The sequence below is a fragment of the Serinus canaria genome, chromosome 19 (genome assembly GCF_022539315.1).
Source record: "Serinus canaria isolate serCan28SL12 chromosome 19, serCan2020, whole genome shotgun sequence".
Lineage (NCBI taxonomy): Eukaryota > Metazoa > Chordata > Aves > Passeriformes > Fringillidae > Serinus > Serinus canaria.
In genome coordinates this window covers 5907221-5921430 of record NC_066332.1, presented here as the reverse complement: position 1 = coordinate 5921430, position 14210 = coordinate 5907221, and the positions used below count along the sequence as shown (strand labels likewise).

The 14210-nt window shown below is 52.4% G+C and overlaps 1 protein-coding gene across 7 annotated transcripts in view; it reads right to left on the bottom strand.

The window, feature by feature from the left end:
• Positions 1-14210, bottom strand: part of LOC103820078 (NADPH--cytochrome P450 reductase) — a 30007-nt gene that overhangs the window by 3760 nt on the left and 12037 nt on the right. For 6 of the 7 annotated variants that reach the window (XM_030232916.2, XM_030232915.2, XM_050981786.1 and 3 more), the window contains 10 exons: positions 13544-13733; positions 7491-7539; positions 6536-6664; positions 5981-6130; positions 5013-5137; positions 4061-4150; positions 3496-3594; positions 2737-2853; positions 1900-2018; positions 653-834 (listed from right to left, as the gene is read on the bottom strand). In XM_030232916.2, coding sequence (XP_030088776.2) covers positions 653-834; positions 1900-2018; positions 2737-2853; positions 3496-3594; positions 4061-4150; positions 5013-5137; positions 5981-6130; positions 6536-6664; positions 7491-7539; positions 13544-13719 — 1236 coding nt within the window. In that variant the 5' untranslated portion in view covers positions 13720-13733. Of the gene's footprint in view, positions 1-652; positions 835-1899; positions 2019-2736; positions 2854-3495; positions 3595-4060; positions 4151-5012; positions 5138-5980; positions 6131-6535; positions 6665-7490; positions 7540-10034; positions 10339-13543; positions 13734-14210 lie in introns of those variants that run through there. The other variant, XM_050981787.1, reaches the window with a different exon arrangement.

Below are 14210 nucleotides of genomic sequence, written 5' to 3'. Positions count from 1 at the left end.
AGCCTGAATTGCTGCTAGTAAAGTCCAGGGTAAAGAAGCAAAAAGGGCCTTTGCAAAACATCCACAGATGTTTAATTCAGCTGCACGGTGAGATGTTCAGGTGTGGAGGGAAAGAATTAAGAGAATAGTGCAGAAGACAATCTCACCCCTGAGGAGGTGCAGCTGTACTAATCAAAGATTAGGAACATGCCTGCCCTTAACAGGCCAGAACTGTGTTCAGTAAGAAGATGAGTGCTACAAAAGAGCAGGTTAGCTGGTTGAGAAGGGAGCTGCAGTTTGTTGGCTGTACTGTGAAGAAGGAGTCAGTGCTGTGAGGAGCTGCCCGTGATAAATCACCAAGCAGGTATGGAACTTTTGCAATAAGATGACAACATTCAGGTCTCCAGCACACACACCTGGAGAGTCCAGCTTTCTCTCCAGGGGCCTGGGGACTGACTGACCCTGGTCTGGGGGCAGTACAAAGATAAAGGCCAATCAGGGAAATGGGAGGAAGTGGCTCAGGAACATAGGAACAGACATAGGAACAGGGAAAGGAGCCAGTGGGGTGTCACTTAGGTGATGCTCCCCAGGGCCTCCTTGCCACCTGGGCTCTCTGGGTGCCTTCTGGGGATCCCCCAGCCCACAGGTGGGCAGGGTAGGGCAGTGCTCCCACCTTGCCCTCAGCAGCAGACGAGGCCATTTTGCGCAGGCGCTCCTGCTCGCCGCTGTCCGAGGCGTACTGGGCCAGCTCGTAGAGCACGTTGGTGCGGGGAGGGTTGGTGATGTCCAGGTAGTAGGTCAGGGCTGTCCGGTAGGATGTGGGGCAGGGGAAGGGATGCTTCTTGTTGGATTCCTCTGGAGAAGTGGGAGAGAAAGAAAAATTAAAAATCACCCACCCCGTGCTGTTGTGTTGAGAGGTTTTGTGCTGGCTGCGACACACAGAGAGTGAGGGCTGGAGAGAGAGCAGAGCGGGTTTCAGGGAGGAGAGAGCAGCCTGTGGGTCAGAGCCCCAGCTCAACCCTGAATCACCTCCCTCCCCAGGCAGCTCTACTCCATCTCCCAGTAGCCCGTTTTGTGTTTCACAGATGCTGCCTGTCAGTTTAGCAGCAAAAAATACACCCTGTGTTCCCCAAAGGGCTCCCTGCCCTGAGATGTGCACACAGTCCAGCAAACCCCCAGGCTAAGCAGGGAGCTGCCCTCCATGGCTAATTTGGCCTCAGGCACTCACACCTCCATCAGATCTGGCCTCAAAAGTCCTTAGGCTCTGTCAGCCACATACAGCTGTGCCAGCAGTCAAGGCTGGAGCCATTCTGTTCAGCCTTGAGAGGTCCATAAGGGACAGGAATGACAGCACAGGACACTGCACAGGGTGCTACAGGCCCCAGCAATGCCTTAAATCCACTTTGTCTCTAGAAACCAGGAGCTCTCTCAGGCTTCTGGGCCAGCACATCTGCTGCCTCAGGTCTGGCTGTGCTGCTCCAGGACTGTGATGGGCAGCAGCTGCCATCCCCTCCTGCCAGAGGCTGGGAATGCTACCCAGGAAGAGCTCCTTGGATCAGCACAAGTGCTCCCTGCTGGCAGCTCAGTCCCCAAGCCTGTGCCTCTGCCAAGGACTGAATAACATCTCACGCAGTCAGGGCCCTGAGGAGCTCCAGGGCTGCTGAAGGATGCTCTGGTGGGTTGATGCTCCATAATTAGGAGTGTGCTGTTACATAATTTGTTGTTGAATGGGCTCACCAAGCACATTTCACAAGTGACCCACTTCAGCTGAACTCAGCAAGCAGGCTCTGAGCCCCTGCTAAAACAGCACTACACTGAGGGGGGCTGTGGGACATCTGGAGGTGCCCCACAGGATCTGAGGGTGAAGAACAGATGCCACAGGTGGAGAACTGGAGACCCTCAAGGGTCATCCCTACTCACCATCCAAGTTGTTTAGGGACATGACAGTGTCCAGGTCTGTGCCCAGGATCTCACCAATCTGGTTCACCAGGGAGGAGTCGTTGGCTGGGTACACAGCCACGTGGTCCCCAGACTCATACCTGGCACAGAGCAGGAGGAGAGCACATGGAACACCTGCACCACTTCTTGACCATCCCCAGCAGCTCAGCCAGAAGACAAGGGGCCTGGTGCAAGAGGCAGCAGGACAACCCTGAGGTCTGATGCACAGACCTGCACCCCCAGGATCCACAGAGCCAGCAGTGATAGCAGCAGTGACATTGTGGGATAATGATTTCCCACGGTTTTTATTAACAGCAGCTCTGCCAGAGTTCCAGCAAGAACAGGTCAGTTTTCCAACAGAACAGAGCAAAGCTGCTCAAAACCTCTGCAGTTGTTATGTTAAGCCACCTGGATTCATGACTTCCTAACAATTTAAGGAATTTAAGCCAGTGAGAGGGTTTTAAGAACAGGGCTTTATTCCCCCTATGCTCATACACCTGAACCAGGCACATACTGGCAAGAGTAATCCCCTGCTCTCCCTTCTCTCACAGCTCAGCTGCCCGCCCTCTCATTTATTGAGTGACTTCTAGAGAATTCCTGCAACTGGGACTGCTCAGGTAGGACAGGGATGTGTGATGGGATGGACCCCAAGCAGTGCAAGAGCTGGGAGCAGGTCCTGACAGGGGGTACCTGGTACAGAAGACCAAAGGGGCAGCGTTCAGGAACAAGGTCTCCTTCTAAGTGCTGGATGAGTCTGGTGCCACATCCTTGCTCTCTGCTCCTGACAAAACAGAGGAGCAGTCTCCCCTGGGGAAGTACCTGATTTTGGAATTGGAGATATCCAGCTCCAGGTGCATCAAGTGTCGCTCTCCACCCTCGTTCAGCTTGCGGTTCTCCGTGACCTGAGCCAGGAAGGGGTTCTTGGCATCAAACGGGCTGCAAGGAAAGGCAAAGGTGCTCTGGGATTCCCTCTGCAGGCTCATGGAGCTTCTTGTACCCAGGCATGCCCCCTCTGACTCCAGAGCAGGCTCCCATGATTTGGTTGCTGTTCCAAAGCACGCTGCACCCCAGCACAAATTATGATCATGCTGCTCCTCACACTGGCACAGAAAACAGATCATGAGCCTGCTGCTCCCCACACTGGCACAGAAAACAGATCCTTTTCCTTCTCAGCACAGCCCAGCAGCCAACAGCTTCTGTCCCATTAAGGACACATGACGCAGAACTGGATTGGAGGCACTGTCACATCTCTAAGAAATATTTCAGGCTGGAATTAGTGCTTAAAGCTCATCTCCCCACAGCAATACTGCCAGCAGCCATCATGCATTGGCCACTGCAGGCAAGGAAAGGCTCAGGACATGCTGTGGATGCCCCAGCCAAACAGCACACGTGACCACAGCCATCTCCTCACCACGAATATTCATTAACTGGGGAATCTCAGAGTCCCAGCGGAGCTCTGAGCCCACTTCTCTTGGGCACAGACCTGCTGTGCTGCAGGAGTGGTGCTGTTACAAACATCAGGGAGCCACCAGCCAAGAGCTGCCCCAGGTACAGCCTGGCCAGGGGTTTGGCACTCACGGCTTCTGGTTTTCGTAGCTCTTGAGTCTGCCCATCTCCCCCGTGTAGACTTTGTTCATGTTCACATCTGTGTGCACCACCAGCTCGTACTGACGGATGCTGGGGGAAAAAAAAGGAAAGAAAAGAGAAAAAAGTCAAATTGGAACCCACAAGGTACAGCTGGAACCATCATCTCCTTTCCTGGATTTGCTGCAGCTCAAAAACAAATGCAAATTCCACCCCTTTGTCTCTCTCGAGACATGAGGGAGCAGGCAGACTGCAGAAAGACCAGAGCAAGGGGAACCCTCAGCCTCCCTGGAGCCTCACAACCAGCACAGCCAGCCCCAAAGGAACCAGAGCCATCATCTCCCCACTCAGGACAGGAACCCAGAGCTGGGCTCAGACTCACACCAGGACAGACTCAGGCCAAACAGCCCCACTCACTGCTACACTTCACTCATGCCCTTGAGTCTGGAAGGGGAGGCAGTGCAGAGGAAAGGGAACAGCAGCCCAGGGCTGATGGCACAGCCAGCAGCCAGAGGTGGCCAAGTCTCTGACACCCAGGAGGAGCTGCTCCCAAACCCACCTGGACTCTTCTCCTGTAGCCTCCACCCCGAAGTGCTCACACACTGCTGGCCAGAACTGCTCTCTCCAGGTGATGAAGTCTTCTTCCAGGCTAGCCAGGGCAGAAGAGAGAGTCAATAACCCAGCCCCATTCCCAGAGCAGCCACCTCAGATTCCTAAGCCCTCCTCCCATCACTGTGGGAGAAGTCATTTGCCTTATACCCAGGCACTCTTGGTACCTCCACATGCCCAGAGATCACCAGGAATGCACCTGCAGAGCACTGAGTGGGAACTGCTGCTACACCAGACACCCCCACCCTTCCCCAGCTCTGCCAAGGAAGGCTTTGTTATTTAGGCTCAGTCTTTAAAAAGCTCAGCTCGCTTGTCCATCCCTGGCATGAGGTAACCTTCCCAAAATATCATGATTCCACTGTGGCACTGCTTATTTTTCCAGGCTCAGAGCCTTCCACACAGGGCATATCCCTCCCACAAGGCCCTGCAGACCTTGGAGGTAGAGCCACAGGTTGATGTAATGATGTCTCAATGTGCTCAGGTGAACACAAGAGAGGTCAAAAAAAAAAAAAAATTGTCTGAGTTGGAAAATTGCTGCCTTCCACCATAAAACACCTCCCAGGGAGATTAACCTGCCTCCTTCACGGGGATGGGTGAGTTTATCCACACAGGCTGCAGCAGGGCAAAGGCAGAGGAGGCTGCAAAGCCTTCTCCAGTTGTCCCATGGGCATTTAAAGCTGAGGTGGGATTTCCCAGACACAGGATCCCTTAGGACACTCTCTGTGCACAGGGAGCTGATTATGGGAGACACAGCAGACACACGCACTCACAAACATGTCAACCCCAAAAACAAGCCCTGTGGAGCTTATTTCTGGCTAGGTAGTGGAGCCCATTCCCTGCCAAGGTCCCTTCCAAGATGCTCTCAGCCAGCTCTGACCAGCCCCTCAGCCCAAAGCACTCACTTGCCATCGTCATCTCCCAGCCCCAGCTCAAAGATGCGCTGCGCTCCAAGCTCCTCCAGCCTCTTGTCCACGTACTTCCCCATGGCATTGAAGTGCTCATAAGTTTTGTTCCCCAGCCCAAAGACCTGGAAGGGAACACTCATGAGCATGCAGAAGCCAGAGATGGACTTTTCCCATCCATCTGACATCCCTCTGGCCAGGTATCAGCCCACAAAGGATGCAGAACAAAGATAGTGAGAGCTTTCCCAGCTCCCCCATCAGCTCTCCAGTAAAAATCCACCACTGAGTGTGTGTGGTCAGGAGGTACCAGCACCTCCCCTGAGCCTGGATGCACTTCCAGGAACTCCTGCATATCTCCTTGTGGCACCAGTAAGAAACTGGACTGTCTGGAGACCCATTGCTGGCCTTTGCCTCCCACAAACCACACAGTAAATAAATCCTTGCTCACTGCTTCACACAGAGTAGCCTCTCATCTCCACCAGTGGATTTTACTCTCATTTGCAATGTTATGCTGCCTAAGGAATTTGGCCAGGGTTTAGGTGAGGTGGTTGTTTCTCAGCCAGTGATTCAGCTCCGCACAGGAGGAGAGCTACACACTCCTCCAAGTGATTTAATTCGTGGGAGAAGATCTGGCCCCAGGCTGCTCAAATAGCTTCTGAAGAGCAGCAGCAGGCTGTAGCTCATTTACAAACCTGTATTCAGTGCCTGCAGGGCTGTTTGGGGCTGTTTATACCAGGAAATCCTGATGATTTAGAGAATGGAGAGCAAACTCTGACATTTGCATTTAAAGCCTCCAGAAGTACATTTGCAGGTGTCCACAAAGCCTGGGCAGGAAGACAGCAGGGACCTCATCCCAGACAAGGTGTACAAGGCACAGACATCATGTTGGGCCTTTCCCCAAGCCACTCTGGAGGGCTCTTGGCATTCCTGCCCAAATGCAAGACAAAAACTGGAATGGAGCCACTTACTGCAAACCGGAGACCTGAGAGGTCGGCATCAGCCTCCTGCAGCCAGTCATAGAAATCCTGGGCATTATCTGTGGGATCCCCCTCTCCATAGGTGGCCATGCAGAACACTGCCAAGGACTTGTCAATCTCAGAGAGGCGACTCAGGTCCGACTGCAGGCAGAGGAAAGAAGGAATCTTCAAGGATCCCCACACTGTGGCTGTTGAGTAACTCCTACTCCCACAGTGTAGGTGTGCAAACAGCACCAGGTGTTTACAGAAGGGGTTGGGAAAGGCCAAACCCACCCAAAATGGCAGAGAAAATAAAGGCAACTGCCCTCACTGGACTGCAAGTCAATATTTCTGCTCCACCAGAAAGAAAAGCAATGGGATTTTCCATGCAAGGCTTTAAAGAACCAGGAGAATGCAGTATGGCAAGGACCGAGCCCATACTGGCATCTCTCAGGCTGATCTTTTCTCCCCTAAATGAAACAACTGTCCCTTGGCCTAGGTCATTGGATTTTTTTAGGGGGCACTGAAAGGTTGTGACTATCCCAAGGCTGTTCAGGGCTAATTTACCAGGTCATACTCCTCTGGATCTGCTGCCATGCCCCGGAGGCCGTAGCGATGGGCATCTTTGGCGAGACGATTGGCAAACTCCTCTGCTGTGCCCGTCTGGGAACCATAGAAAACCACGATATTTCGACCCTGGAGAGAGAGAAAAATCCCTTTTAAGTGGTGATTAGTCATTTGGCAAATGCATGGATGAAGCAGAAAGGAAATGCCTGAGATCAGGAATCCTGGACTGCGACCTAAAGGCAACCAGGAGTGTGCACTTGTGCAGGACTCCAAGAGCTTGGAGAAAACTCAAGGCTGAGCTGTTAATGAGAACATGACTCTTGCCACTCTCAGAGGGGAGATTCAGGTCAGACTAAAACCCAAAGCAAAGAATAAACTTTCCAGATTTATTCTCAACTTCGAGGCTGCAGCGTGACTCCTGGAAACAGGGAACACCCTGGATGAGAATGCAGAACTTGCCAAAGGCTCTGGGCAAGTGCCTAAGCACCAGAGCTCCTGCTCTGCTGCAAGCCAGCTACTTTGAAGTAGAATGGAAAATGCATCCAGCCCTTGCTTCCTCTTGTGTCCAGAGCAGCAGAGTCAAAAGCTGACAGCTGTGTGTACAATTCCCATTGCACAGCCAGCCAGTTTGGGAACCAACCACACAGATAAACAACTGCCAGCCAATGACTTCAAAGTCTCTGCCATTTCCCTTCTGACTTTGATCTCATATTACATGATTTTTTTTCCACCACTGAATTTTCACTTTAATTTCTTCTCTAAGAACAACTCTCAGGCACGGACTAAAAGAGCTATTCCTGGCTGCTGACACAGCCTTCCTCTGGATGCTCTCTGCAGCAGCCATGTGTCTGTATCCAAACCAGCTCCTCCTGCTGACAGTTTTCAGAGGAAACTGGGATGGACATGAGCTCCCCTACCTTCCCAGCACCCCTTGGAGGAAGAACAAACAACTTACTGTCTTCTTCATCTTCTCAATGAAGCTGCTGTCTCTCACTGGAGCTGCTCTGAAAGACAGGAGGAACATCTCAGATGAGCACAGTCATTTTTGAGGTCAGGAATAAGCAAGTGGGAGAAAAGTGGCCTCCAGACCTCAGGAAAGCTGCCCAAAATAGTGTGAATCTCCATTGACCACTGTTATTCACCTGGTCCCAGGGATGCCCATTGTTCAGCCACAGGGCTTCTGCACACAACCATGGAGCAGGGACTTGGAGCAGAGGGGAAAAGCTGTGCTCCTGCCTGACCCCCATCAGTGAATTCTCCCATGGGAAAAGCCCAGGCACACAGCCCTGCCCACTAGGAAACCTTTATCAACTGCTCTGAGAGGTTTCACAGCTGAGCTAAAGGATCTCACAGGAGCAGGTCCCCAGATAAGTCTCAGGGGCCGAGCCATGGTTTGAAAGAAGGGAATGGAAAACTCCCTCCTTCCCACACCACCGTGGGCAGGCAGGGTCAGTCCTGAGCCATGCTCCCCAAGGCACATCCCCCAAACCTAAAGTCAAACAGGGCTAAAAATCAGCTGTTTCAACCTCAAACAGCATGCCAGCCATGAGCCCCAGAGCCCTGTGGAGCAGGCACATGCAGCTGATCAGAGCCACAGAGCTCCCAGCAAGGCCACCACTTCCAGCCAAGGTCCTGTGGAACTCATTCTGTGCTCATTCCCATTCCCAGGATGGATTTCCTGCACAGAACATTTGCATTATTGTATAGATGTAGCTTTCCCTAGCTTGGAAGTAGGACAAACCCCAGCAGAGCCACGGAGGTGGGGATTCACACTGCTGTGGCTGCCCTGGTAGGAGGGAAGCCAGCAGAGCTTTGCTATCCCTTAGCACATTTTTGCATTTTCAGTGTCATGGAGTGAAAACAGCCCAGCCCTGGGGACCCTGGGAGCCTCACAAGCAGAGGTAATCATAACTACAGTCAGATTAGGTGCTGGGAGCTTTTCAGAGCAGGCCAGGACAGAAGCTCCCCTAGCTGTCCTCCCCCCAACTCTGGTAGCAGGGAAGAGGAACGTGGGACCCGTTCCCGTTCCACAATGGAAGAATGCAAGGCCGGGTCTCCTGTGGGAAGAGAGAAGCCTCCAGGCAAAAAACAAATAGTTTTGGCTCCAGCCCATGTGAGAATGTGAAGAGCTTGCTAACAGTTTCCTCATCTCTGTAGCCCACAGGGAGGGATCCCGCGGATGTGCAGAGGCATTTGTGGAGAGCACACACACGCAGAGCAGCAGGGTGGGGGGACACTCATAAAACATCCCTTCCAGCACCCCTTGCTACCCAAAGGGATCAAGGAGCTCCATAACTGGGCCTGACAGCTCTGAGTACCAACAGTCTCATACAAAAGACAAAGCACACACAAAGGACAAGCAAAGCTGACCCCAAAAAGCTCCCCCAGGCAGCCGTGCTCCCAGGAGAGCTGCTTCACACCCCTGCTTGGCTCTCTCAGCAGTTAACAGTCTCCCCATGTTGTCATTTGTCCCCTGCTGAGAACTGGGACATCACAAATATCTTAAGGGAGCAGCCTCAGCCCTGCCCATGCTGCAGCCAGGACAGGGGCTCGGGAGAGCTCTCAAGACACAGCTCTCACTTAGTTTTTATCTCCTTGGTAAACTTATTTAATTCCTGCCCTCTGCAAATGAGATCCAATTAAAACAACTGTTGGTTTAACTACTAAACAAAATGCTTTTAAAGGAGGAGAAAAAGAAAAGTTTTTAGATCCTTTCAACAAGCTCCCTTTGGAAGAGAAAAGGGAGCAGCACATGGAGCTCGTCTGTTTTCAAAGGAGGCAACCCTGCACTGAAGTGAGTGCTGGAGAACAGGCTGTGGCTCAGATACAGAAGAAATAATGAGCCTGGCTTTGGAAAAAAGGCTACACAACTCCCTGAAATTGCTTCATCAGGGTGGCCTGAAAATCTGAGCAACGAAAACACACAGGCACCAAAGGCAGAAACTACACACATTTCCACTGCTCTGCCAGGGAAACTTGGAAGAGAAAGTTTGTCCTCAGCAAGGACTGCTCTTACAACTCAGACAGCTCAAGGTAGCAGCTAGAAGCACTAGAAGAAGCAGTGGGTGAGAGAAGGGGATTAACCCCATTGGCAGAGTGAGTCTGTAACTTGTACAGCTCCCCCACCCTTGATGAGAGACCACAGCACAAACAACTCCCAGGGCTCTCTGTCACTTTGGTTTCAGGAGAAAGAAAGGACAAGGGAGGAAACTTCCAACAGCTCAGCAAGAATACCAAAGCCTGTCTCAGCTGAACACCTCTCCTTCAGAAAGCTCCCGTGGCTTTCCTGCTGAAAGCACAGATACATCCAGAAGTGAGGACACAGCCTGGAAGCTGCACAGAAACCGAGCACCGACAGCAAGGTCTCCTCTGGAGCAGCCTGCTTCCAAGCAGAGCCTCTTCCCTTCCTTCTCCTCCTGCTGCAGAGGTAGGAGACACCCACTCCCCCCAGCTTTGGAGCTGGAAGGACCCCAGCAGCCCGTCAGGCAGATTAACTCACCTGGCCACGGCCGGCTCTTCCCGCGGGGCTGAGTACACACAGCCCATGGCAGTGCAGGGAGGAGGAAGACAAAGAGTCCAGGGCAGCTGTGTCTGCAAAGGGAGCTGTGGGGGGACGGATCTAACTTAGCTCTGGAGCCACAGGCACACAGGCCTTTCCATTCTGCTCCTCCCGGGGGTTAAAACCAAGCATCAGCCTTTTGTTGAGGAGAAGAGAGCCGGCACAAAAGGTCCCGGCACGGGTCATAGCAGGAGTGGTGCCGTCCACTCCGATCCTCGTGGTGGGGCTTTGGAAGTTACTGAGTGGATCTGCTCAGTCCTGAGAAACTGCAACATCTGGCAGCAGTGGCAGAAAGGAATTAGGAGTGGAGAATGAAACCTCCCAGGATGCTCCGCAGCACACGTCCCTCTCCCATCCGCACGGAGCAGGGGACGGGACACAAAACCCTCCCCCAGCCTCGTTCCCTTGGAAACTGTTTATATCACAGCTGCTTTTATATATTCTTTTATAAAAAAAGGAAAAAAAAAAAAAAACAAACTTGATGCTGTAGCTGAATGAAACGATTCCAGACACTGTGTGAGCAACGCTTGGGGTAACTATGGCAGTGCCATTACGGAGGCAGCTTAAAGGAGTTTGTTTTCCTCAGGATCCTATTAAATTAAATTAGAGATGGTCTCTCTCACACACACAGGCAGCAGAGAGCTAATCAGGCTGAGGACTTGGAGCAATTCCTGCCACAGGAAGCCCTACAAGTACCAGGGAATGGATTTCTGCATAGCTGCAGAATAGAGATAAGCCAGTTTCTGTCCCAAACAATGTTAAAGAGGGGGGGAGAACGGAGAGGGTGACACTCAGCATACCAATGGCTGTCCCACCAGCATCTCCCAAGGATGACTGTCTGCAGAGTGGGGACAGGAGAAGGGAAAGAAATCTGTGATTGAGAAACTTGCAGAGGAGGAGCAGCCAAAGAGCAAAAATAAATTCCTGCATTCCCCAGCAATGGCCCTGTGAGGAAGCACAGTGGCCCTGGCTGCTGGGGATCCAGAGCTGCTCTCCCTAACGACATCTGCAGAGCAGGCTGCAGGGAGGGCTGCTCTGGTGGTTTTAATTAAGTCTGAAAATGGTCAAAACACAAGCAGTGCTCAGTCAGTGGGATCCCAGCCTGGCCCACACACACGTGTTACACGTCACAGGTACAGGACACCTCACATGCAGGAAACATTGCATGTACTGGGTTCTGTCCCTGCTGTGGGCACTCTGGGCAGGAAAACAGCTCCACTTGGCTGAAGGGTGGACATCAGCAGCCTGATCCCTCTCTGAGCTGTGGCTGAAGTGAAGATGCATTGTGGGGCAAGATCATAATGACTCCCAGGCCACACAGAGAGAACCCAGCCCAGAACAGGGCATCTCAACCTCACTTCTGCTCTTCCACAATCAAGGGCAGTAACAACAGTGGCATTTTCTTTGCAGACCCTGCTGAGCTGACATGGTTTTATGAAGGTGTGCTGCTCCCAAAAGGCCAGAAGGGCACCGAGGTGCTGGATGCTGTGTTTAGGTCAGAGACGCTGCTTGCACTCTTCAGCATTTTTTTTGCAAACACATTGCTAAAGCAGCAGCCATTGGGATGTGTCTGAATTGTTATTCAGCATCCTCATCCTCCAGTGCTCTGAGGCTGAAGTTGGGGGGCAAAGTGACACAACAGAAACCATCATCCAATGCCATCAGATAAAGCAGTTCAGGACACTTTGGCAGAGCTGCAGAGAATGAGCTGAAGAAATGCAACCCCTCTAAAGGTCAAGGCTCTCCACTCCAGACAGAAACAGCCCCACTGAGGCCCCTCTGCCTTCATGGGTCTGGGACAGCTTCCCTGCCCCCCCACAGGCAGGCTGACAGTGGGGTCCTGATTTGCTTGTTCATCAGAAAGGAAACTCCACCCCAGACTGAAGGATTACAGGAGGGAAGGAAACCCAAGGCTGACCAAGTTTGTTTTCCCACTCATTTTCCTCCCAGTTCCAGGCATCCCATAAAATCTCACTGCAAAAACTGAAGGAAGTCACTGTCTCTGTCCTGAAGGATAGATGTGCCACCAGCCACAGCCTTGGTTTTTAGGGTCACACTGCCCTGGGACCAGCTTGATACAATGACCAATGCAGGGTACAGGGAAAAAATCATCCACAGCCTCTTCTCACTCTGCACCTGCCTGGCTGACACTTTTCCAAAGTGCAGCTGTGTCAGACAACTTGCTGAACAACCTCACCTCTCTGGTTATCAGCAACAGGAGGTGCTGCTGTTCCACATCTCCCACAAGGAGCAGTTGCTCCCTCACTGCTCACAGGGACAGAGAAGGCAGCACAGACCCCAGAGAGGAAAACAAAGTGAGGCAGCTCAGAGCCAGAATCTGCAGCCAGGCTGGGATGGAAGCCCACGTGCTGAGGCCCTGCAGCAGAACAAGGTGGTAACACACAACCAGAAGTCAAAGCTTCCCTGCAAGGTCACCACAGCCTCTGGAAGAGCTGCACATGATGGGCTGTAGGTGGAATCAGTCACAAGGATGGGGAGCATGGGAGCCCAGGCTGTGCCATAGCAGGATCCAATTTCAGATGGATAGTGCCCTTTCCCCAGCCAGCTCAGCTCTCACTGCAGCACAGCCATTCTTACAATCTCCAGAGGCGACCACGTGCACTGACACACACAGCCCTGGCAGGCATGGCAGGGAAAGCAGCCCAGCAATCCAACAGGACACATTCCCAAGGTAAGGCTGGGCTGGCACAGGCAGCTGGGCTGGTGCCAGCCATGTGTGCACCCATCTGCACAAGGGAGCACAGCCAGGGACACTGCTGCCCTTTAAACCCCTCCCAGCCAGAAAATGTACTTTCCAACCTCCAGAAACAAAGAATGAGTTAAAAATCCAGCAGAAAACTGATGTTAAGTTTGGAATGTGACTGAGACAAGGAATGAAATGCACCCAGATCTCCACCTGTGTGGTTCATTCCTGGCCCCACGCCCTTTGCAGGAGACAGGGTGGAACAAAGCTCTCCCTCTCCAAATCCAGTCTCCCACTCCAGGAGTAACCTGGTATCAAAGCCAATCATGATTTACAGGAGCTGCAAAGCAGCACATGCCAGGAACTATTTCTTTCCTTCACAGCCAAGGATAGATAAAATCTCCAAGAGGAAACCTGTTTAAGAGCAAGCAACCTTTCTCCAGATTTACCTAAGTGTGACTTTTATCAGAAAACACCGAGAATTAAATGCTTTAGAGTTCTGAAGTACAGCCTGAGGCTTTCCTGCCTTGCTTGGGAAAGGCTAATTCCCAATTTGGGCCACACGGTGGGGTAAGGCAGAACTGCAGCCTGGCTCTTCCTCCGGGATTGCTGCACTGTGAGCAGCTGAGGGCACAGAAACGCCTCCTCACCAACCTCCCACAATCCAGCTGAGCCTCCCAGAAACCACCACAAGCAAGAGAGAAAAGCTCCACTAGAGCCACACAGGCTGAGAGCTGTTACTTACATTGTCTGCATTTTGGGGAGCTCGGGCACTTCCTCCTTTTTCTTGCGGAAGAAGAACCAGTAGGTAAAAAGTCCAGTGATGAGGGAGATGAGGAACACATCTGTCATGCTGAAGAGAGAGTCTTGCTGTGCAGTGCTGTCAGCAGCAAGGGTTGGGTCCATGCTGGGCTCCCCCATGGCACTCAGAGGCACTGTGAGCAAGGAAAAACAGTGAGCACCAGCAGCCACGTGGGACAGCATTAAAACACACCCAGAAAATGAGTTTTGCTTTACACTTAGTCTTAGGAGCACAAGGCTGCCCAACAGTTCTTTGGATAGAGGCCTTGCATCACAGCTCTGCAAGGTTCCTCTGTGTCCCACCAAGCTTTTTCCTTCCTGTTGTATCCATGCTGATCCATCTGAAGTGTTTCTGCTTCCCCTCTGCCAGCAGCACCAGAGCAGCCCCACACTCCAGCCAAGGAGACAAACCAGGCTCCTACTGACACCCCAGCAACACCCAACAGGGACTCATGGCCAGCTTTACTAAAGCCCTTACTCACCACACAACCCCTGGGGTGTTACTGAGGGATGAGCCCACTCTTCAGTCACCCCACAGATCTGGGGCTTCCTCCCTCCTTCCCACAAGGTGACAGGATGCCCTGGCCCCACTGCTGTGCTGATAAACCACA